General features: G+C 37.9%; 1 protein-coding gene across 1 annotated transcript in view; it reads right to left on the bottom strand.

Annotated features, from left to right (window-relative positions):
• Positions 1-24,403, bottom strand: part of LOC115342807 — a 147,242-nt gene that overhangs the window by 94,276 nt on the left and 28,563 nt on the right. The window contains exon 3 of the mRNA XM_030017835.2: positions 1,937-2,051. Coding sequence (XP_029873695.1) covers positions 1,937-1,969 — 33 coding nt within the window. The 5' untranslated portion in view covers positions 1,970-2,051. The remainder of the gene's footprint in view (positions 1-1,936; positions 2,052-24,403) is intronic.

The raw sequence follows: 24,403 nt of genomic DNA, 5'->3' as shown, positions 1-24,403 counted from the left end.
CCAAGTATTTCTGATACCTTTCTTATACTCTGTTCCCATTCTGCCCCAAAGAGTTGGTTTCAAATGGGAAAACATGGAGAGTAAACTTTAGACTTTACTCTTGTCAGTGCTTTTGGGCTCTGCTCAGTTTGAGGCACCAAGAAACTTCCACACACGTTACTCCTGTGTGCTATACACCATACTTCAATACAGAAGTAAAAGTTAAGTTTTAACCCTACTATGTTTAGGCTTTTCCATGAGCCACGTTAAAACATAAAAATCTTTTTTAGATATATTACTGAAGTGAATAACGTTCTCATTTTCAAATCTAACTCTTATCCCTTCTTGAATTTTGAATGCCTTTTGAATGACTCCTGGCCTCAAGTTACTGTCTGTGTTCCTCTTGAATCACAAGTTTTAAGTATTGTATTCCCCAAAACTTGCCCTTTCTGTTCTGAGCAATATTTTATCATTGGGTTGCTTTAAAGTCAAATTCATAACATCTATGAAACAGGAAAGACATTGAAAATATATTGAAACAGAAGAATATTTTTGAACTAAATACAACTATTTTTAAAATTTCAAATAATGGTAGCATGTTTTCTTTATATGTTGCTTAAAAGTAATTTTATTTGGGACAGATAAGCATTCAGATCATCAAAACCTAGAATGAATTATTTACCCACAGTCCTAAAGTAGTCTATCACAGGTAGTTATGAACTTTTATGCACATCTTATATCTGTGGTGAAACTAGGTCCAAATCACCATCCTAAGCCAATACCCCACCCAGCAAGAATGGGTGATAGGCTTAGTTACATCAAAAACATGCCAGACCTTCCTTACATTGGTACAATTTTTTATGAGCGGGATTCAAAAGGCAGGACCCTAAATCTGCTTTAAAATAATTGTAACAATATTAATGCAATCATAAGGTAACTAGTAATCAAAACATATCCCAGAATGCTGACAAAGCATTTTTTCATTCTAATGGACAGCTAGAGGATTTTTCTTTAAAATACTCAGAACTTTAGACAAAAGCAAAAGAAGTTTTCACCTCAGGAAGATTAGTTAAGGGCACATCAAGCCTTTATATGCTGTGAAAGATAAAAATAATTGCTACCAGAGAACAACTGCTGTTAGTCATTGGTATGAAAAATGCTGGCCTGACATCTTTGAAAACTGAAACTATCAGCTTATCCATAAGAAACTCACAACAGGGGCAGGAGCAATATAAAAATTCAGATCTCTTCACAATCATTATGACTAATTCTGATGAAGAAGGATTATCTTATGCTTACATTTGTAGAAGTCTGTGATGTGCAGATTTTCACCAAAAAAACTAAAATATAAATATTGCACTTACAGCTGTTCCTGTTAAATATGTCTAACTATCAATTTATTTAGGATTGGGAACATGATATAAATACACCCACTTCCGTGCATATAAGCAATGATACATAATGACTAACACCAGCTCCATTTGTTCTTTGAAGAACTCATTGAACCTTTACATACCAGTTTCTTCATTTGCAATTGCATGTTTTCGCAGTTATTGGCATAGAGAAAAGTCTATTACTCTTCAAGTGCATGAGCTTTTAAAGAATTTGAGTGCACACGATATAGCCATTTGGGAAAGGAGGGGTAAAAGAGAAGGAAAAAGAGGGTTACGATGGTGCTTCTCCCTAAGGACTTCCACAGTTTAAATTTTTTATTATGCATTTTTTCTATGTAAATTTAAGTTTTTACTAATTTTATTTTAATTTAAATCAAATTAAATTTAATAAGATTTCACTAATGTTATCATTTAAATTTTAAATTACATTTATTTTTTATAGGGAGGGCAAGATGGTAAAGAGGGGCACTTAGAAGCATCAATATGCAGCTTCCTCTTTCTCCCTAGACTCAAGATCATAACCAGCTACATTTTCATGAAAGGAGGGATATGTTCGGAGTTACCCAGGAAGACTCCGGAAATAAACAGTTGTTCATGTGCCTTCTGTCAACGTACAAGTCAAATCACTGCCAAGTCCTCCTCTTTCCCGTCATGGATTAATGGCCTCTGGGCAGCTGCCTGGGGAAGAACAAAGGAGATGTCCATGTCACTGTTTGAAGCATTTGGTAGTAATTCCACATCACTGCACTGGTATCTACTGGTGACAACAGAGGAAACCAATAGCTGCTGGCTCTGTTGCTGAAGCAGACCCAGCGTTGCAGCCAAAAAACCAATATTGTCAAGATCCAAGATGAGTATATTAAGTAGATGCATTAGCTTAGCCTCTGGAGTTGCTTTTGCTCAGTCTGCATAAAAACTGGCCTGAGAACAGTAGACCACCTCTGAAAAGTCTCTTGTCATATGAACTGTAAGTACACTGAGCTATTAAAAATCCCCTTTTAAAGGTTGCAGTGACCCTTTGATACTAAAATTTCCCTGCATACAAATGGAAACTTTAACTGCCTTCCCCCACCAGCCGTATTACCCCATCCCTTTCTCTAATGAAACTTCCTCTATTTCATCTCTTCTCAGTTCAGTGGCAGTTGACATCATAAAAGATAGATGTAGAAACCTGCAGAAGAACACACTAACCTTTCATGCTGATAGAGGAGACCTTTTAAAGGTTTGGCTGCAGCCTGTAGACTCTACCGATAGAGACTTGTGCCATCATCTTTACAGATGGATAATGAATTTCAAGTATCCAAACATCTGCACTGAACAAATCTTGTTTTGTTGTTGAAAGGGACACCAGGGGACCTCCTTTAACTCCCATTATACAGATCCTCCATCTGAAGAATTTACAAGGTTCTCAGAAACCATATTCAATTACAGGGACCGAAACTTTTTTTAAATTATTGCAGCAGTGTCAAAGGCAAACTGGAAGTTCTTTAAAACACAAAACTCCCCTTCTGACACACCAAGTAGCTTCAAGAAAATCATGTCTCAGACCTCATTTAATGCATTTTACATTACTTTCACCACCTTAGTGTCATGCACTCAGGTCATTGAAGTACTTCTGATTTCTTTCCTGTTCTACTTCATTTTGTAGCATCTCCTCAGCTGTACGGGCTTTTGTGGCACGTAACTCAAACACATCTTTTAAGTTGGTCAGTAGGCCTTTGTGTTGAAATGGGCAAGGAAGCGGCAGGGTTTATTATTTTTATGTTACTGCTATACAAACACGTTTCTGCATCATGGGCTATCGAATTGAATTTCAATGTTGATCCAAGCAGCATCACTCCATCAAAGTTAATATGATTGCTTATGAAAGTAGAAAATTATTCAGAGTTTGATAGGTCACAGAACGAAACTGGTGAGAAAATCATGGGGCATCACAACTTGCAAGGCAGCCAATGTGTTTAAGTTTCACTTTTGCATAGAAAAAGGAGCAAATGCCAGTTGTGAAGTTCAAAGGATTGGCACTTTAGACAGGAACAGTTGAAGAGTTCATCATCATTGCTTTTCAAATATTACGTATGCACAGGAGGAGAGAGATGATTTCTCTATTAAAAAAATGGGATAGTGTAACACACATGCAATTGGAGAAGGGAATTTTTAGAGATTAGATCAAAGACACTGATCTACATCTTGTTTATGACAGCACAAAAAAAAAAATCCATTCATGCTCCCATCAGTTACATACTACCAGTTTAAGTTTCTTACAAAAATAAGGTCTATATTCATCTGATGTTGAGCATTTCAGTATCAATACTAGAATTCTACATTTCTAGTGTTTTATATAACTGAAAGATACAACCATCTCCTATCAAGTATCTTTCAAGGGGGAAAAAAAACATCTATAACATAACAGCCTGAATAGGTTTTACAGTAACATCTTTTCTTGTTGTCTCTTAATTTTGTGCAAGAATTTAATAATTTCTCACCATCCCTCCCCAATAACAAAAAAAATTCTCTTTGCTATAATTACAGGTTTATCATGTCCTTAAACAGTGAAACAACCTAGGCAGAATTTGACATTGCATAATGATTTTCAGCCTTATTTCAAACAAAACCCAAGTAGGCAATAAATCCTATGTTTATGAAATGTAGGATGTGTCAGAGAAATATGTGCCATTAAATGAGACTGTTCGGTATCACTTTATCTTGGTATTGCTTAGGAATATCCCATGTGAAGCATAAAGTTGAGCTCCATCCCTGATTGGGGTGGGAAAGAAATGGAAGTAGCAGCATCTACAAGAAATGTGCCTCTGCCACTTATCTCTGAATCACTGCTTCCTTCTTTTCAGTTCAACTACCCAAGTTATAGCAGAATAATTTTGTACAGTTTGTGCAATACTGAAAAGCTTTTCTCTCATTTGCATCTCTCTTGGCCACTTTTTTCAGCTCCTAAGTCAGAACATTATCATAGTTTTGAGCTTCTCAGCAGTAAGGGGGAAAAAAAACCATGATATGATCTTCTCTGTTGGGAGAGCAAGGATGTAGAGGGAACAGATGCAGCAGCAAAATGTAAAATAGTTGCTTTAGGGCTATATCTTTCTGGCTTTGCTACGAAAAGACCTCATACAAATAAAGTGATTAGCTCATGCTATAGATCATTCATAAAAAACAGAACTTCTTTAGCAACAGCTGACTTGAGGAAGGGCTGCTTTTGGAGACGCTCACTGTTCATACATCAGAGTTCTCCGTAAGTAGGAAAAGCAAAAACAAAGTACACGCAACTGCTGCTTGGCCTTTCTCAGATGCACACGAAAAGCTGAACCGAGTTGCACTGAGGCCTAAGTAAGCCAGCTAGAGGACACCCACAGCTGCAGCAACACCACAGAGACATGCTGCAAGTCGGTAACCACTGTGGGAAAATCCATCTAGGAGAGGCTGAAATTTCATTCTTGCACAGCAAAGGAAGGAGAAGAAAAACCCCAATCAATTGTCACTAAGGAAATATAGAAGGCACCATATTTCCTTACAAGATGTGTATTTAGAACAGATGTTGTTCAATCCAAAGCTCATATATCAGCATGGGTAACAGGTCAATTTTACCTTCAATTTTAAAACATCTAGAGTTTGCTTTAATGTAATAGTGATGAGTGATGCAGTACCACCAGCTGTAGAGCAGAAAAGGCTGAAATATTTCTCTTAAAAACATCAAACAAATAGGAATTGTTCAAATCACATTTGAACTGCGTTTTATTAGCACAATGAAACTACAGGTTACTTGCAGCACTAATTGCCATGTAAAAACAAATGCTCTTTTATGGCTAGCTGGTATGTTCCTTTATCCCATTTCTACATGGCTATGTAGTTACCTCCCGAGGTTCAAATTTATATGTTCCTTAAATCAAGTTTTTGCAGCTCAGATTTTTTCAAAGTAGGAATATATTGCTTTTTAATATAAGAAGGGCTAGTGTGTTCTGCCAAGTCTTTCTAAGATTATCATCAGTGCATTTTCTGGAGAGACTGATCTGTTAAGAGTGTTCTCTGCTATTGGATCAGCATAGTCTTCTGACCCTTAAGACTATGACTTGCATCCAAGGGCAGTGATCACATTGCCTCCAAAACTCCTATATTCCATTGTGCATGAAGTAAACAAACCCTGAAGAAATAGTTATGTTAACACTTGGTTACAATGCAAAATTTAATTTCGTCTCATTTAAATATGACTAAAGAAATGAAATACCTTCCAGAGCTGGTTCATCACAAGTTTCTTCTTTATTTGGTGGCTTAGAAACTCTGAGGCATAAAAGTGCCCTCTGTGAATCCGTGAGAAACATCTTTCCACCACCACCTCCTCACAACAAAACAGCAGAAACCAAAAAGACACAAAACCAGCCAGATGAAATCCTTACTTGGAACCACTTCCTTTTCAAATAGTTTTTGTTGTGGGTTATTGGTAATTTTCTAGACCTATGTAACAGAACACGATGTGTTTAGTAAATAAATCCTGCATACTTTGAAGCAAGTACACTCCCCTTATTGTGAATAGTATTTTGTAACCACATGGTAATGAAATATTTTAAAAGGATACATTGCAAAGTTTTAGAACACATTTTAATATAGACTATTTATAAGCTTTAGCAATTACAAAAGAAATGTAAACTATTCTGCATATGTTACAACCAGGGAGAAGTTATTTTGCTCACAGAGAGGAATGAAGAAGAAATACTCATGCCTCTTTCATTTTAAACTTTGTTTCCCTGATACAACAAATAGTACCATAATAAAATCATTTAATGGCACTATTAACTTAACCACCTAAAACCAGAATCTATATTAATTACATTCATTATACTTAATTGAACATAATCATCTAACCTAACAATTCCTTGTACGCTAATTAATAAAACAGCATGTCTTCTGGATCAGAAACGTATTAATTAATTTATTTTGAAAGTAAGGTATTTAGGGGACAGATAAAATTCATAACTTCCGTCATTACTATATTTGGACAGACTGTTAACTTTTCTAATCATAGTGACTGTTCAGGGCAATGGATCTCAAGTGAAATTGAAATTTCATGCAAATTTTGCATATCTAATGTGTTGGGAGGGGGTGTCTCCTTGGTGACATTAGAAGAGAAAGACACGAATCAGCAAGGTCATTTCCATAAAAACACTGCAAGTAGTCACAAAAAAAGTCTAAAAAGAGTCACCTATATTATGAGCAATCTTCAGTAACTCTATATTTTTATACAGTGGTGTTCAAGTATACTCTTTACCTGCTTAAGGAGATGACATTGTAACGCATTTATTTAATAGGTCAGAAGCCTGGACGGATCAGAGGCACCATCCCCAAAAATGCGTAAACTACTTTCTCTTCCAGCAGCGAGCTCATGGTATCTCATGAATTGATTGCTTGGGCTGGATCACTTGAATAGTCACCAATTTGCCTTTGTTTCAGGGTGCAAAATGGCCAGAGGAAAAAAAAAAAAAAGCTTCAGGCTTAAATTAATATCCACACTGAATAAAGCAGTCTACAGCTCTGCACCTAAAAATCACAACTTGATTATTGCTTACTTTGAAAAAAACTGTAACTGTGTCTTAGCCTTTGATAGCTAGAAGTCTTAGGCAGCTGCAGGTTTTTTTCCATACAGCCTGAAGTGTCTCCATCTTTCCAGATCTGAGCTGCCTCTCATCTGTTGCTCTGTTAGGCATGAGCCAGGCCTAATTTCTCCACCCTGCTCTTGAGAAACCTGATTTGATAGATATTTAGTCCCACGATTTCCTTTAAGGAAGGACACGGCTGAACAAAAGCAAGGAACGCTTTCATCCTGATATTGTAGAGTCACAATTATCCTCTGCTAGAGGAGACTAAAATAAAGATGACCCTCAGCCTGGGAAGCCATCCTAAAAACTGAACAATGGACGTCTGAGATAGAATTATTCTCTAACCCTCTTATTAAAGCTATTAAAATGTCTAATAATAATTAAAGAAGCAATAGGCTAGAGGGAGAAAGCTCTAACCACTTTGTCATTTGGTAGCTATGTAGGTCTGCATCCCAAAACATGCTTTTCATTTCATATTGAATAAATAATTTCAATAATATTAATAAGTAATCTTTGAAGAAGGAAATGGAGGAACCAGGCCTATACTTAATAATCAGGTCACTTCCCTGGGAAGGTAGAGTAATGTGCATTTGGCCCAATTAATCTTTGATGTTGCTCCACTGTTCATAACAAAACTAAATTCAAAAGCTAGAAAATACCACAGACTAGCTCAGCAAAATAGTTTAGAAGGCAAAACCAAAAAATAGCAAACTCCCATCTTGAAGAAATTTGCACCTTGATTTCACATCCTACATAAGTGTACTAACAAGTGAGCTATGTTTGGTGAACAAAGCAGGGGAAAGGGTGGAAAAGTGTGGAAGGTGTCCCTGCCCATGGCAGGGGGGTTGCAACTAGATGATCTTTAAGGTCCCTTCCAACCCAAACCATTCTATGAAAAGAAGAAGGGGAGCACATGCTTGCATTCCTAAATCTCTCGATCCATTAAAGAAACAAAACACCATGAGAAAAAAACGACTAGTCATCAATATTCAGAAAATAACTCTGTTTTGTCAACCACAAAGTGAAAGTGCATCCCCCAGAAGAACCAAGAAAGGGGTCTAAATTTTAGCCTTACAGGAGTTAAAAGACCCATTCCTACTCTCAGCATTTCCCTCAGGGAAGTTCAGCAATACATTGTCTATACAACACGTACTGATCCAGTATTGCAACCAGAGATGTCCGACTCTCCACATACACCATATAAGAAGTTTAGATGCTTAACACAGTTCCAGATCTCACATTGGAAATGGACTGCCTAAACTGGTAGCATTTCAGAAGTCTATCAGAATATAACCTTTCCACAACTCCTACCATCCCTTGAAATTATTCAGCACACTTTCTGAACTTGATTTGGCATAAGCGGCTTGTTTGAGGGATACTATTTCTGCACATAATGATCAAATGCACTTTTCTTTGTTTCAGTATATTCACTACGTGACTCAAGTTCTCTCACTGGAAGGTTAGACAAGCTACACATTTGAAAGAATAAATAAGTCCACATGGTTTCATAAAAACATATTAGTACAAAACAGTAGGGTCAGCCATGGCAGGAACAAAGTTCAGTCGGTGTGTTTCCCCAGCTCTGAATTAATTTAGCCAAATTACACATCCTTTGAAGAATTATTTTTTTTTTAAAGCTCTCTTCCTTAATGAGAATGACTGAGCAAAAGTTGTATTTTATTCACATCCAGATAATGAAAAGATTTGGTATTAGCATCATTTCAAAAAAAAAAACTCATCTGTTCCAACTTGCTTTTAAGTTCCAACAATACATTTTAACTGAACAAACTTCTGTATTGTGCAAGTCATCCAATACACTACAGTATACTATGTCCTACTTAAAGTTGTTCTTATGAATCTCCCTCCATCCTTCTCCTCCTTTTCTCCCTCAAGTCTTTTCATTAGCAGATCTTTTCAGGCCTCTCTTCACAGCCTTTGCCTCTTTGAACAAGTAAATGGTGGGAATCATCTTACCAAACTTCACCTAGGCTGTCCACGAGAATCTTTGAACTATGTACTCAATACCTGCTATTACATACAGTAGAAATGGATAAAACATTAAGCAACTTTGATTCCCTCACCTAAATTTACAGAGAGTATACACACGTGTATGTGTAAACAGCTATATTCACCTCTTGTGACTATCTACATAAATTTGATTTCAGACCAGCCACATATGAGCCTCCTTCTTTCCCCTCCTGCTCCTTCTCAATACACAGAGTTTGCGAGTTTCTGACTAAGATAAAATTTGAATCTCCTACTGTTTGAGCTAAAAATCTTGCAGAGACAGCATATCAATTTTCAGGATATACCAGATCCAAGTTATAGCCTATTCTGAACTGTGATCCCTGTTTTGGATCCTAATGTCATTTTCTTAGTCTGTAATTAGTAATATTATTTTAGTGCCTTATTAATAACTAGTGCCACAAAATAAATTACCATAGTTTCAATCAAATCATCTTTCAGATCCAGTAAAACAAACAGCGTAGAACACATGCATTTCCTAGCTACAGACAGGTATGTCATAGCATGCAATTTTTAATTTCATAGGCGTAAACACATCAAGTTTGACTACCCAGTTATTAAGTGATTATACTTATTAATGAATTAAGCAACTTTAAAAAAAAAATCATTTAGAAGTAGTATACATGAATCACTGGTTCAGGAGCTCCTACCCTTTCCCAGGAAGCATGCTGCAAGTCACACCCGGCCCCGTGTCTGTTCTGTCTTGCCTCTGCAGCACAAGCCTTTGGGGGAAGACTCCTGTTATCTTTTGACACTCGTAACTGCACAACATTGCACGATCTGTAGCCTTACACAGTATGACTATTACAAATCTTTTTCTGCAAGTGATTTCAATGTAATTTTGGTTTTATTAAAAACATTGTCCTGTTAACAAACCTCACTTGATGCGCTGGGTCTCAGTAGTGCAACAGGATTTCTTTATAAGGACTTTTAACAGGAATCCAAGGCTGGAGATCTATTCCTGTCCCAAAAAATTTTAATATCTCTGTGATTCCAACAGTTCCATGTCAACAGGAATTATTACTACCCAGTCTTGATTCTGTCATTTGCTTATTTTCAAGCAAAGCACTGTCTTCCTTCAAAAGCAGTTAGAGTGGAGAAAAAAAAAAATGCATCTAAGTTCTAATTTCTTTAGAAATGTTTGTGGAAATCAAAGTTACCAGGTAGATTTGAGGATGGCGTGGGCTGGTTTTGCTGTGAAGAACAGAACTGGGATATGTTGAAACTAGCTTAGCTGGTTACAAATGTAAATACAAGACATGGTTATTGTATGCACTCTGAAACCAAAGAAAAAGTTTAATTTAGTGCTGAGGAGCCGAGAGTGGAAAAACTAGTTTCCCAGCATTGCTCCTCAGAAGCCCAGAGGAAAATTTTAAGATGTAACCCAAATCAGTTTTGCTTCCTGCCCCCCGCCCTTAAACAAACAAAATGCTCTCAAGGCTGACTTGTCTTATTTAATAGCACTCTTTAAAAGACATTCGCCATTAGAGTTTGGCATCATTAATTTTTCTGGAGCGCACTGTCAGCATGTGAGCAAGCACAAATGCAGAACTCATGCATGTGTGTTACATGGTACAGAGCTTGCCTTTAGCATTTCTCCATTTCTGACAAGCAGGAAAGTAATTATCAAACTAGTTGATGCAGAAGCCTCAGGCTATAGTAACTAGTTAACCCAATTTAAATTTTGCTGGTTTTGCCAATATGTAGTTGGTTTATTTTTTAATCATTAAACTGCCTGGTTTTTTTAAACTGACTGTCAGCCTGCAAGTGTTACATCAGAATTCTCTTTATGTACCAAAATGCCACCAAAAAAGAAAAAAAAAAACCCCGAGAGTTCCAGTTTTCCTTTGCTCTGAAAAAAAAGTAATTACATGTGAAAAAAGTATTCTTAAATGGAGCTCAATTAAAGGAAAAATTGATTGTGGATTCAAAAACATGCTCTGAACCCATAACGAATTTTTGTATGCCCTCCTTTTCCTCTTCCTGTTTTTTTCACGTAGCCAGAAGGGAAGAGCCAGGGCCCGCTAAGATCTGCGGTCAGGCTGCAGCACTACCAGGAGTTTCTGCCCCGGGACAGCATCCCAACCAGCCCCGGTTTCCCTGCAGGAGGAGAAGGCATGGACAACCCCCAGGGCCAGGCACTGGAGCCGCAGCTCTGCCCCAGCACAGGAGGCTGCTGCTTTCATGCCGGACTCTGCAGTCCGATACCCGCCCCAAAAGGCATAGGCAGGGAAGGACATCATGGGGGTCCTCTCCCGGTGCTTGGCATTTCCCCACTTGAGGCTTCTCCTTCCCTCCCTCCCCTCAGGGCAGTAGGTTAAGCAGGTGCTTTTTTTTTCCTCTAATTCAACTCCTTTCATTTCTCTTTTCCCTTTTGAAATATCTTTATTTTGCAGGCTTGTATCACATTACCCCCATCTATCATCTCCTTCCAGCTGAGAAACTCTGCTTTTCCATATTTGGTTTTTCCTTAAACAGAAACTAGCCCATAGCTTTACAGTTTATTGCTGTCCTTCTCTGAACCTATTCCAGATGTACTATATCCTCAAAATGACAGGAACCAGCACTACATACAGTATTCAATGAGATGCAGGCAAAACAGGGATTAATACATGATGTTCTGTTTTGTTCTCTATTCCTTTCCCAACAACCCCTAACACTCTGCTTTCTTTTTTGATTATTACTGAGCTGAGGTTTTCACAGGACTATTTATCATAAACTCTGAAATTCACTCCTTAGTGATAATGAGGCTTCAACCTCAGCAACAGAATGAGCATGCAGAGGAAGGACAGCAGCAGGGCAGTGGAAGAGAAATCTTTAAAGACATACTTTGAGAGCTATATCCCAGGGCTGGCTTCTCAGTTTACAAAGGTTTACATTAAGAATTCATAATTTGTTTTCATTCTCCATAAGCACAAAAGCAGGACTTAAGTAACTGTTAGGAGGGGAAAAAAAAAAAAAAAAAAAAAAAAAAAAAGGAAGAGTAATGAAGCAAGTCAACAAAGAAAAATAAGAATACAACATCAGGAATGACTAGCGCAGTGCAGAATGGTTCAGAAATCACCAAAACCTAAAGGCTCCTGTCTCCCACATCCCAGGTGAGCACCGCTCCTCATCCCCACAAATGGCATCTGATACTGAGGAGCTACTGCTGATCCAGAGCTGCTGCCAAACAATCCCTGCAACAGCTCTCTTAGGCAAACAAAGCCAACACCACGCCTCTATAGTGCTTTGTGGGCTAATCCACTCGCTCTGTCCATACGCTGGGCTTGGATGCAAACCAGCAGGACTCCCAAAATCTGGATAGCTATAGCTAGTGAATTGCTTCGCTTGAGCTTTAAAGGCTTCCTCTCACTAGGATTTATGATCTCAGCTCACCAACAAGCTAACTGCAGTGACATAGCTGCCTATTCATAGTTCCCCAGAGGGCAAGAAATGTGCTGAAGTCTGCTAGCAGAAGACCATAAAGCAGACCATGAGGACATGTACATCTTTTTTAAATGAGGACCGCTTGTTAGTGGACTGAGCAACTCTGGATGCTAGCCCCTACTTGCTCTTTGCCTTTGGGCAAATCAGCTAGCATCTTTCCTGGATTAAATTAACTATAAGCACAGGGATGAGATAAAGAGAAAGAGTGACTCATCTATTCTCCTTCAGTGGTGGGTTAGCTACCAAAAAACTGCCATAAGTCCCTTGAGGTACATAAGCATAGCAGTGCACAGACCAGACCAAGCTACTTGTTATGAGATGCTGTTAACACTCCAGAAAATCTTATGCAAGAATAAAGCACTTTGAGAAAGATTATTACATTCACAGGAGCAGGCATCTTGCAGTCTGTGTTGACTAGCCAAATAACATCACCGAGAGACGACCACAGATTTGACGCTTCTGATGCTTTCTGCTGTGAAAGGCAGATAATCTTCCTCCAATCCTTTCCAGGGGCACCGAGTGAATAACAAGAGTACTTTTGAAGAAGTTATGTAGCTAAAAGCGTAAGAGATTACACTTCTTGCTCTTTTGGTCACCAAGAAAGTTGTCGCATAATGCAAGACTGTTCGGATCGAAGTGGAAGAGGCGTCCATTCTGGTGTGACAACATTTGTTGTTACGGCAGATACTGCTGAGTCAGGAGAATGATGTAGGAAGAGAGACTTCATAAATTCACTGAGCAACAAAGAAAACTGATAAAGCTTTTGGTAGAATGCTGCACTAGAAGATTATTAGATTTTTTCCTATAAACAAAGACATGCTGTGTTTACCATCAGATCAACTACTTGAATCTAAATCTGATGGATCCCAGTTGACAACAGTGAATAAATACCCTGTTCAAGTGTTATCTGTGTTATCACTAGCTTGCTTTGTCACTTTCTAAAGTTTTGTAGCCATTGAAGCTGGTTGATAAACGACAGCCCATCAATAAAGATCATCCCTTAACTTCTAGGTTTGTCTCAGCAAATGCCAACTTTTTCTAAATCACTGAAACACTTGATCAAAATTTAAAGCATGCTCATTAATTCAGGACTTCCCAAATTACCAGCTTATCTTAATTCACTACGTAAGATACTTGTCAGGTGTTTAGAAGAAAAATTGCCACCAACAAATCCTGAGGCAGGTAGAGGGGTGGGCAGCATGGGCAGGGGGAGAGTTCAAGATGACTTGAAGACTGTCTTACCAATGAATCCTCAGCTGAATATCCACCCACCCACCCTGTGCCAGAAAATAGCATAGGTGTGTCCAGAATCTGACACAAAAACAAACATGTAAGACATAAGCATTATCTGATGCATTCATTTTTCTTGGATTTTCAAGAGAAGATGACAGACAAGATTATCTTCCTTTCAGGTCATTGACAGACTTTAGGATGAACAATACAGGAAGCTAGAAACCATTATTTGAAAAGAAACCAGTATTATTAAACAGAAGAATCTAAAGCAACGTGAAGGTCTTGATACTGTACTTCATGACCATTTAGCCAGGAGGAAATCTATACCCAATTAATGGAACTACAAAGATTTTCTACTTGTTAGGGAAGCACAAAACATGAGGCAGTTTCATGTTTTCTAGCACATGGGGTGATTTATCTCACATACTTTGCTATTGCTTTGTCACCAAACCAGCACCAAAACTTGTTATTTCCACTGTGACAAACGATCAAGCATAGATACTAATTCAGTTCCACATCACATTTGATAAGGTTGACAGCTTCAGAAGGGGGGAAAAAATCTGTAACTGCTTATTTGGCCAGATTGTTACAAAATGATGTGGGCATTTGCTGCACAGCGGGGGATGGCTTTTATTGGACAGGAGCTCAGCGGACAGGAAAGCTGTGTTTTGAAACTGCAGATCTTGAGTTTCAATCCTGTTTTCTAGCACAGGTCATATTGAGACAGACCTCTCTTTGTAACTTGTTCCACACTGTTGGAACTGCTACTGCAAGTCTATTTGCTCACATACATTATTAATATCAGCCTCATGTGTCATCCCCCTTCTAACCTTCAGTCCGGCTATTTGAATTTCATTAGGCTAGAACTAGAGTCAGTTGAAACTCGGCAAGACAGACAAATTGCAACAATTCTCTTACCTCATTACTGAAGATTTATATTACAGCATAAGATATAAAGTTTACAAACTTAGTGTTTTTAAATGGGGAAAAAACCAAAATGTTCTTCCCTGGTGAGGACAAAGTGTAGCACTCCTCAAATACTATTTTCTTCTTATACTATTTTAGAATACCTTGCAAAAATCGGTCTACTCCTTCAGAAGGTTGCAGCTGCAAAGAAACATAGTTTTCCCAATACAAAAAGCATTCTTTTGGGACACATTCCAACAGCAAGAATCCACAGTAACATAAGGGGTTTTGAGAAACACAGGGAATGAAGGCATTCCTCAGGGGTCGGTATTGGGACTTGTGCTGTTTAACATCTTTGTCGGCGACATGGACCGTGGGATTGAGTGCACCCTCAGCAACTTTGCCGACAACACCAAGCCGTGCGGTGCGGTCGACACGCTGGAGGGAAGGGATGCCATCCAGAGGGACCTTGACAGGCTTGAGAGGTGGGCCCATGCGAACCTCATGAAGTTCAACAAGGCCAAGTGCAAGGTCCTGCACATGGGTCAGGGAAATCCCAAGCACAAATACAGGCTGGGTGGAGAATGGATTGAGAGCAGCCCTGCAGAGAAGGACTTGGGGGTGTTGGTTGACAAGAATCTCAACATGACCCGGCAATGTGCACTCGCAGCCTGGAAAGCCAACTGTATCCTGGGCTGCATCAAGAGAAGTGTTACCAGCAGGTCAAGGTGATTCTCCCCCTCTACTCCACTCTGGTGAGACCCCACCTGGAATACTGTGTTCAGGTCTGGGGCCCCCAACATAAGAAGGACATGGACCTGTTGGAGCAAGACCAGAGGAGGGCCACAAAGATGATCAGGGGGCTGGAGCACCTCTCCTGTGAAGACAGGCTGAGAGAGTTGGGGGTGTTCAGCCTGGAGCAGAGAAGGCTCCAGGGAGACCTTAGAGCAGCCTTCCAGTACCTAAAGGGGGCCTACAAGCAGGAGAAGGACTTTTACAAGGGCACGTAGTGATAGGACCAAGGGGTAATGACTTTAAACTGAAAGAGGGTAGATTTAGATTAGATGTAAGGAAGAAGTTCTTCACTGTGAGGGTGGTGAGGCACTGGCACAGGTTGCCCAGAGAGGTTGTGGATGCTCCATCCCTGGAAGTGTTCAAAGCCAGGTTGGATGGGGCTTTGAACAACCTGGTCTAGTGGAAGGTATCCATGCCCATGGCAGGGGGGTTGGAACCAGATGATCTTTGGTCCCTTCCAACCCAAACTATTCTATGATTCTACATAGGATGTCCAGCCTAGGTGAACACTTCTTATTCTTTTCTTCTTCCAAAAAGCTTGAGATGCTAGATCAGAAACACTCTACAATGTGCAGTAGCAGAATGTACAGCATTTCCTCCAAAGGAAAAAAGCCATGCCAATTTTTTTAAATTTTTTTTTTTTTTTTTTTTTTTAAGTTTCAAAACAATGTCTCAGCCATTACTCAAAAGTCTTCAAAAACTAGGCTCAGCTTAAGGTTAGCATTTTGTAAATGTTTTTTCATGTTAAAAAAAACCCCCTTTGTGCACAGGTAGGGTGGTTCCATACTCATAGCCACACAAGCAACCAAGCTTCACAAAAGATTTTTGTTGTTGTTGTTCAGAACCTGCTTTTCTCTTTCCATACTTTCACCCTCTAAAAGGTCCTTATTTGACAGTAGAGAATTACATCATTAAAGTTTTTGACAAACATCCCTGGATATTAGGAAAAACAGAGTGGTTAGTCTTTCTGTTAATCATAAGCCCTCTTTATATTTGGTTTTAATAACACAGTACTTCTCCTGTAGTTTTCTCAGTGGCTGTTTGCTTTCCCTTTTAACATTCACATTCATGTACTGTCTGGTGCACTAGCTGTCCTTGACATTCCCTTATTAGGTTTACAAATAATCATTAATTTGTTTTGTGTTCTGCCTCCTGTTTCAGTGATGTATAGGCATGTCATTACCTTTCTAAAGTGTATTCATTATTTTTCTTCTTCAAAAAAAGCCCACTACTTTTCACACAGGGTTCAAGGCAATTTGCATGGTACACATGTAATAGTGTATACCATTCAGTGCATCTTCAAAGTTTATGCTATCTATTCTTTAGATTTCATAATTAATGGACTTGTGATCTGAAGTCTCTTTCACCACTTGATTGCTCTTTCTCTTGATCCATTTGAAAGGCATTGCACTACAGTGAATAGAATACTAAACTCAGACTCAGGCTTGATTGTTATTCCTCATTTTGTCCCAGGCCTTTGTATTGCACCATCTCCATTTTTCTCCCACCACAGAGGAAGCAAGGCATTTATAAAATATGGGTTTGTGTGAGGCTTTTTTTGTTGGGATGGGGGTGGTGGTTGTTTGGGGATTTTTTTTTTTTTTTTTTTAGGAGGCACAATCTCTTATTCTGGTTTTGTAGAGTACCTGACAGAGCTAGGGAATTAGTTGAGACCTATAGGCACAAAAGCCTTCTTTTTTCTGTTTCCACTTTCTTCCATAGGCTATTTCTGTTACATTAGCTCAAGTTTTGAGGAAAAGTTCTTTGATATAAAAAGATTACACTGCTTCATGGTTTGAGCTCAGCGTTTATACCAGTGAGTGCAGTATTAGCAACAACAGTAATTTTATCGAAGCTTTGCAACATACTCGGAAATGCTAATACAAATTCAATATATCAGATGTCCTTAAAATTATCAGTTAAGTTTAAAGTCATCCTCAGACTTGTGTCTCTTCTATCCTGGGAAGCTAGCTCAGGATGGCTTGCTTAGAATCTCAGCACTCTGCTGTCTCCACTGTGGCTGCCTTTATCGAGGGAGCATTTACTGGCAAGTCATCTGAATTTTAAAGCCTTAAAAGACAAAACGTGAATCTTTTTATGATACTTCCCTCCCCCCCCCCCCCCCCCCCCCCCCCCAAACAGCAGTTTTGGTAACCTAGTTTGTTAGTACTGTTGTTCTTACTGCTTAAAAAAAAAATAAAAAAAAAAATGTACAGACATTCTAGATAATAAATTTATTCAAAAGATACTCTTAATTAAAAGTTAAAACCCCACCAAACCAGTTCAAAATTTCACACATTTCTGATATTTAGGTGCTATGTCTCCAAAATTAAACAAAAGTTTAATAGCCAAATAAAGAGATAGCTATGACATGATTGTCATCTTAAATTGCCAAGCAGGTCTTTAAGTAGTGTGGGAAGAAGAACAAAGTAATGAGCCTGTAGCCATTCTCAGCAGAGTTTGAATATTTAAGAAAATCTCAAATCAAAGACCCATTTGTTCATAGTATCACTTGGATTTGTAATTATAAGAGAACTGAAAAGGCACAAATGTGATTTGTGGGACTGGTGGAGCCCATCCCCTTCTGAAAGAAGAATACCACCATATGTTTTCTGTGGCTGACAAAATTGAAATGTTATGGAATTACTCAGTAGTTTAAAAGGACCCATGGAAAAAAACATGAGAATTTTTAATAGAAAGTTCTCTAGGGGACAGCTTGTCCAAAGTTGGGTCCCACAAAAGCCTGCAAATATCAGCCTCATGAAATAATCCCATTGAAGTTTGTACAAGATTAGAGGCCACGTCACAGACAGTTATCCACAGATATTAGAAAAGCCATCCTGAAGAACAAAGGACACCAACCAGAACTAAATAATTTTGGCTGCACTCTCAGACACAGTCAGGCATATTATTTACACATGGTACAGCCCAGGTGATGCTGGTTTATCAGCTTGATGCTGGAATTGAACATGTAATTATCCAGTTCACCTTTTATGATAGGTATGTTCACAATAGATACTGTCGCTACCCTGGAAGTAAGAGCAGCACTAAGACTTTTTTTTTTTTTTTTTTTTTTTTTTTTTTGAGTTTCTATCATGAAGAGAAACTGGGAAACCAAGTTACAAGACAGATCACCCTCTCAGTGACTTTAAAACAGCAGAAGTCAGACGACTTCAAGAAAGGCATGTTAAAGAGAAAACAATTAGAGCAAGATTAATCTGATTTATACTGAAGAACCAGTATGAATCCAGATTTCTTTTCTGCCTTAAAGAAAACAGTAACAAAAATCAGCTGTGTCATGAGTGTTGCATTCTCTCATGCACACTAAGCTAGTAATAAAAAAAGTGCATTGTTAGTAGAACCCCATCATCAGTGATTTATTCAAAGAAATCATTAGACTTTATATTCAACAAAAAGAATTATCTGTTCTATACTCATAGCACTGTGCATTTACCTGATCTGTGCTGAATACCTTATTTCTCTTTATATTACTTTGTAAGGAGACACCCTTTATTTTGCTGTGAACCTTGCGTCAACATCTGCACATGTGTAAACCAAGTGTAAAATGCAATCATGTCAAAAGTCATAGTGTTTCCCACCCACTCTGTGAGAAGGATTATGGCATGTTTAAGGCTGTTAGGGAATCTGGTCCTGAGTGTCTTGTGGTAGCCTTTTCCAACACAATCCAATTAAATGAGTCCTGTGCTGTACTCCATGTGATGTTCTAAGACTGTAATGTGAAAATTAGGGACCTCAGAGTTGAATGGGATTTATTTTTAATGTGTGTTCCAATCACTAACACAGTAGAGCTGAATAAACTGCAACTTTCATTTCTTCCCAGAAATAAATTGTTGAAAAGTGTTAGTTATTGCAGTTTCTTGGAAGTAATGTCTTACAGCGACAGATTTCTTTTCCCCCTTGCATACTGCTTTTGTACAAATGACAACAAGAACATGCAGCAGCATGTGGGATATTCACAACATTTTACTAGGGAATTATATTTGCAATATGTTTTTCAGCATTTTCCTAATAGGTCTCTGTATTTAGGGGTTCATAACTCCAGTGAAATTTCAATCTCAACTGGAAGAGATCTCACTAGAGATCTTTTTCATGTGAGCCTTGAAAAAAAAAGCCATTAAAAACAGCAAGGCATATGCATAGCTTATTGCAGAAATTACATGAAAACTGTAAAGAAACTACAGTCATTGTACCAGTTTATATACTAATGGGGATTCTATAAGCTTTAGAACTGGAAAGCTTTTCTTAAGAAGAAATAAAAGCTATACGAAAGAATACTTCATCCTTCCTGAAAAAGGAAATTATTAGTGTAAACTTTAAGAGAAGAATGGAAGACACTTTTGAAAGGTGAATTATCACATATCCATTCCTTTCCTTCAGTTAGCGAGGTCATAACTATCTGTACCTATGTTAATATTGGGAATGTCTGAAATAAGTTGCATGCAAGTAAGATAAAATCAAGAATTATATAGGTATATTCGATGAAAATTTGAAGTGAGGTCTAAAAGGTAGAATCAATCCACAAAAGGTTCATGAGCAGAAAAAAAATTCTCACTCATTAAATAGGTTTTTCCTATAGATTCCAAGAAATTGATTTACAAAACAAAATACAGTAGCACTGTGCATTAGCAGAATTAAAACCTGTTGTTCAGTAGGACTAACACAAAAAAAAGAAAATAGAAGTCAACACAAAACACATTTCAGCTGCTTTAAAAAAATTATTTTTGTTTATCCAGTAAAACTTGACTGTCTCAATGCAGTCAGTGTCAAAAAGCAAATGACTGAGCTTCCCCACAGCGTTTCAATGGAATCAAAATCTATTAACTGCCTGCACATCAATATTCTTTTGCAACAACCACTTTAAATCTCAAGGCTAAAGACACACTCTCAAATGAAGTACATCATCAAGTACCAAATAATTTAAAAGGTCATGAAGGAAGTTATGCTTGAGTAGTGTTGTAACAAATAAGCAAACCAAACAAGCAATAGCTCACCCACTTCCCCTTTCTGCCTCACTTAGCACCATCCCTCCTTCCACACACTAGGTTTGAAACCTCAGATAATAAAAGCTGTCATGTGTTTATTAAGGTCATGAACATACAACACTTGAATGATCTTAATATCCTTGCTACAACTCCTGAAGTATATAAACCGGCCACACTTGTCTCTTTAAGAGCATCAATGGTACAGATTTTATAACACACATATAACTTTGACAGTGGCAATATTTGCACCCTTCCTAAACATTTTAGAGGGGAAAAAAGTGGAATTTAAACTTCTTCCATATTCATGTACTTGCATCACATCTTACTGAAGACGACCTCAAACATCATACATAAGTAATCTAGGGCATCAGAATTCTCTGAGTATAACCTATAGCAGCTTTGAGAATCTAATTCGGACAGGCTTTCATGCATGACTAACATTAATCAACTTCTAAATCTTGATGTAGAAGTTTAGCTTAAGAAAAACACAGTAATTTAATCAGTGTCGTACACTGCAGTTATATTTTGTTCATCACTACCCATAATACTGTATCATTAAGCATGTTTAATTCCGCATAAAGCAGTCAAGCAGTGAACGCTAAAGCCTTCCTCAGACATCATTTAACCCAGCAAGCCTCCGGCACCACTGGAAAAAAAACATGCAATTTGAGAACACGGATAAATCCAAAGATAGCATGAGTTTGGAAATATTTCATGTCTCAATGACCAAACGCAACAAGCTTGTATTAATAACAAAATTCTGTTATTGATAATACTAATTACTCATAGCAAGACATGCTCCATAAAGGGACAGTGATCTCTGGAGGTATATATTACTGTGTTAAGTACCTAAATCCAGTATAAATACAGGCTAATTTACTCCTCCATTACCACCCTTTAAGTTCCAGTGGAATTGCTATAGAGAATGTGGATCCAAGACAGTGAATGACTTCACCCCAAGATAGGAAAGTCTCTCTCCTCCATTCTTTTCTTCCAAAGGGGTCACACAGGCATCCTTCAACCTCAGCAGAAGGTGTGAACAATGTTTACTGCTCTGTCCCTCACAGGTCACTTAATCTTATCTGTTCTCAATCAAAAAGAGTGCAATGGGGAGGTCAAAAAATGATACATCCCACACATGCTCTTAATCTGCAGCTTGTTGTTATTTTAGATTTCCATGAACCCTGAGGGTTCATCTTTCAAAATGTGAAATGAGAACAATGCAGCGTCTATCCTATGTAGTAAGAGAATTACCAAGGAAATCCTTATTTTCTTATTACGCTAAGTTACAGACCATCATTCTCACATAGCAACAGAAACCCATTGAAACAGAACCCTCCATCGTCCAGCAATGATACAGGAAAGCGCAATTCATCTCTGAAGCAGCCTATCAATTGTCACTGAGCAGTGACAGCAGAGAAAATGCTTTCCTGTGGAGTCCTGAGTCATTGGCCTGAACTTCTGCCACGTTCTTGCATTAGGCATTTGCCTGCTGAGCAGTTATTTGCCAACGCGGCGAGAGATAAACATATTAGCCATGGGGAGAACAGAAGGGGGGAAAAAAACCCCAATAAAACAAACACAAAAACATGGGGAAATAGCATAAAATCTTGTAAATATCAGAGACGAGAAGCGGAAATAATCCTTGCCCCAGCACGTATAAAACACACAAGAGGTTCTGTAACATGCTCATTCTAGGGACTCCTCTGAGGATTCAGAAGTACTTGCTTACATCTGGTACTTCAGTGTTTACACCTCTATAGTCACATTCTTTTTGACCAGGCAATTTTTGTTTGTTTGCTGTTTTCTTACAACTTCAAGTATCAGGTGATAAAACCTTGAATTAGCTGTTCAGATCACCAACTAAACTGAACCATTTCATGTCAACTGAACTCAAGTATTCTGTTTTAATTAACCACAAAAAGATCTAACCCATTAGAAATAAAGATTTCTCTTTCATCTCCCAACCATGTAACAGAGTATAAACATCAATCAATTCTGAAATGCTAGTTAAAAATGAAACTTCCCAGATGTTCTATCATTTCAATATGTGTAGATACCTATTGGAATAACCAGCATTCCTGCAATAATTCCTCCCCCGCCACTTCATTAATAGTGAAGTCATTAATGCAGTAGACAAAATGGACCACAATGACAAAACAAACACTTCTAAAAGTCTGTTAAGTGATATCAAAGCAGCAGTGTTGTCAGGGGGAAAGGTAAAAGATCACATGGGACGAAGAGATTGGGGGTAAAATAAGTGGATAATTTCTAACTTAGGAAAAGTTTAACAAGGAAGATACCGCAAAAGCCCAAGCATTGGTTTGTCAAACCCTTTTTTCCCTTTTTTTTTTTTTTTTTTCATTGTCTCTACCCCTTCAGTGCTATCTCAGGTGTGACTACATGGTCTATGCAGTCATCCCAGAGCTCAGCTTGATCTAGCTAGCAGAGGCTGTGGGCATGTTGGCATTACCTGACAGCCTACAGGTTTTAGACTAAATTATATGTACAATTATGTAATGGTCTGATTTATAGTCCATTATGGAATTTACAACACAGTCCCACAGAGAACCTACAGACAGGAAGAACAATGGACTTTTTCTTTTGTGAGCAAAATCTAATTATATGTTCAAATCTCCAAACATTTGAACTGCAATTTAAAAGAGAAGAAGGTGAATTAGAAAGCAAAGATAATAAGAATTAAACAGTTGCGAATGTCTGTAGTATGGCTTGGCAATGACTCTTACTTGTACATATTCAAAACAACTCTCTTCACATGTTAACATTTTCCTTGCTCACCAACAAGTAATAGCCCAGTTCACTATGGCAATATCTACTGTTCCTTAAATGGAAGCTTTCAAAATATTCCAACAGCCTCCAACTTAATTGAAACTTGCACAGTCTGTCAAAGGTAGAGGGAGGAGATAGACACAATACTGAAGATGTAATTTTATTCAGTTTAATGCAATCAATGTGAGCCATCATTCAAACTCAGAAAGAGTCTTCATGGATTCAAAAGACAAATATTGAACAGTTCCCTCCCTTTGGGGAGATTAATACCATTCACAAAACTATATTCTTATCAGATACTAAAAGTGTCATCAAATTCATTCTCCTCTGGAAAAAAAAAAAAAAAAAAGGATATTGCTATCTGCCATTGATAGAAAAAGAACAGAATTTCAGTTTTACTCCTAGGAGAAGTTAATCTCTATTTCATGACTATATTTATTTGAAATAGAGATGAACAAACACACCCATGGCAAACCACTGGAAAATGTAGATTCAAACTCTAAATCCACTGTCAAAACTAGAAGCCTTCCAAATGAACATGCCCTATATTGTGGTATTTGCAGATATCTGCACTCTGTCATCATGGCCTCTGTGTCAACTTTAGCTTTCATAAGCTCTGTAAATTAATTCTGAATTATTATTGAAACAACTCCACCACAATTTAGAGCTTAGCAAGTCTTTTAAACACTTTTCAAACATGCATAACTAATCTATAATTTTATATTCTGGATCTGTGATCTTGTCATGAGGATATGCAACTGCACTGCACAGAAATCACGATTCAGATGATCACAACTCCTCCCACGTTTCTCCCATTATGTGAAGGATAGAAAATTATTTCACCTGCAAACCTTTCTTAAGCTGGTTTTGTAAAATCTGTTATTTTTAAAAACTCAGCCTTTCAAGGCATGTTATCTGAAAAAAATGTTCTTTTTAAATTTCAAGTGAGTTTCCAGTCTTCTTTGTATGGAAGTATACTTGATGATATCAGCTGTGGATTAAAAATAATCCAGAAATTATGAAAACTTAAAAATCTTGAACTTCCAAGCCTCTTCCCCCTTTACGACTTTTCATAGAGCAGTTTCATCTCATTACATGCCTAATAAGGAAGGACTAGTATCACATCTTTAACCAATTCCTGCTCTTTTTTTTTTTTTTTTTTTTTAAGATATTTTCAGAGTACAAGTTCCTTTCTTCTGTGACTTAATGACAGACTAGTTTTATGAAGAGGGAATGAAAGTCCTGTCCT

This window comes from Aquila chrysaetos, chromosome 1, assembly GCF_900496995.4.
Source record: "Aquila chrysaetos chrysaetos chromosome 1, bAquChr1.4, whole genome shotgun sequence".
Classification (NCBI taxonomy): domain Eukaryota; kingdom Metazoa; phylum Chordata; class Aves; order Accipitriformes; family Accipitridae; genus Aquila; species Aquila chrysaetos.
The sequence above is the reverse complement of the archived record's forward strand: the minus strand, read 5'-3'. Positions and strand labels throughout refer to the sequence as shown.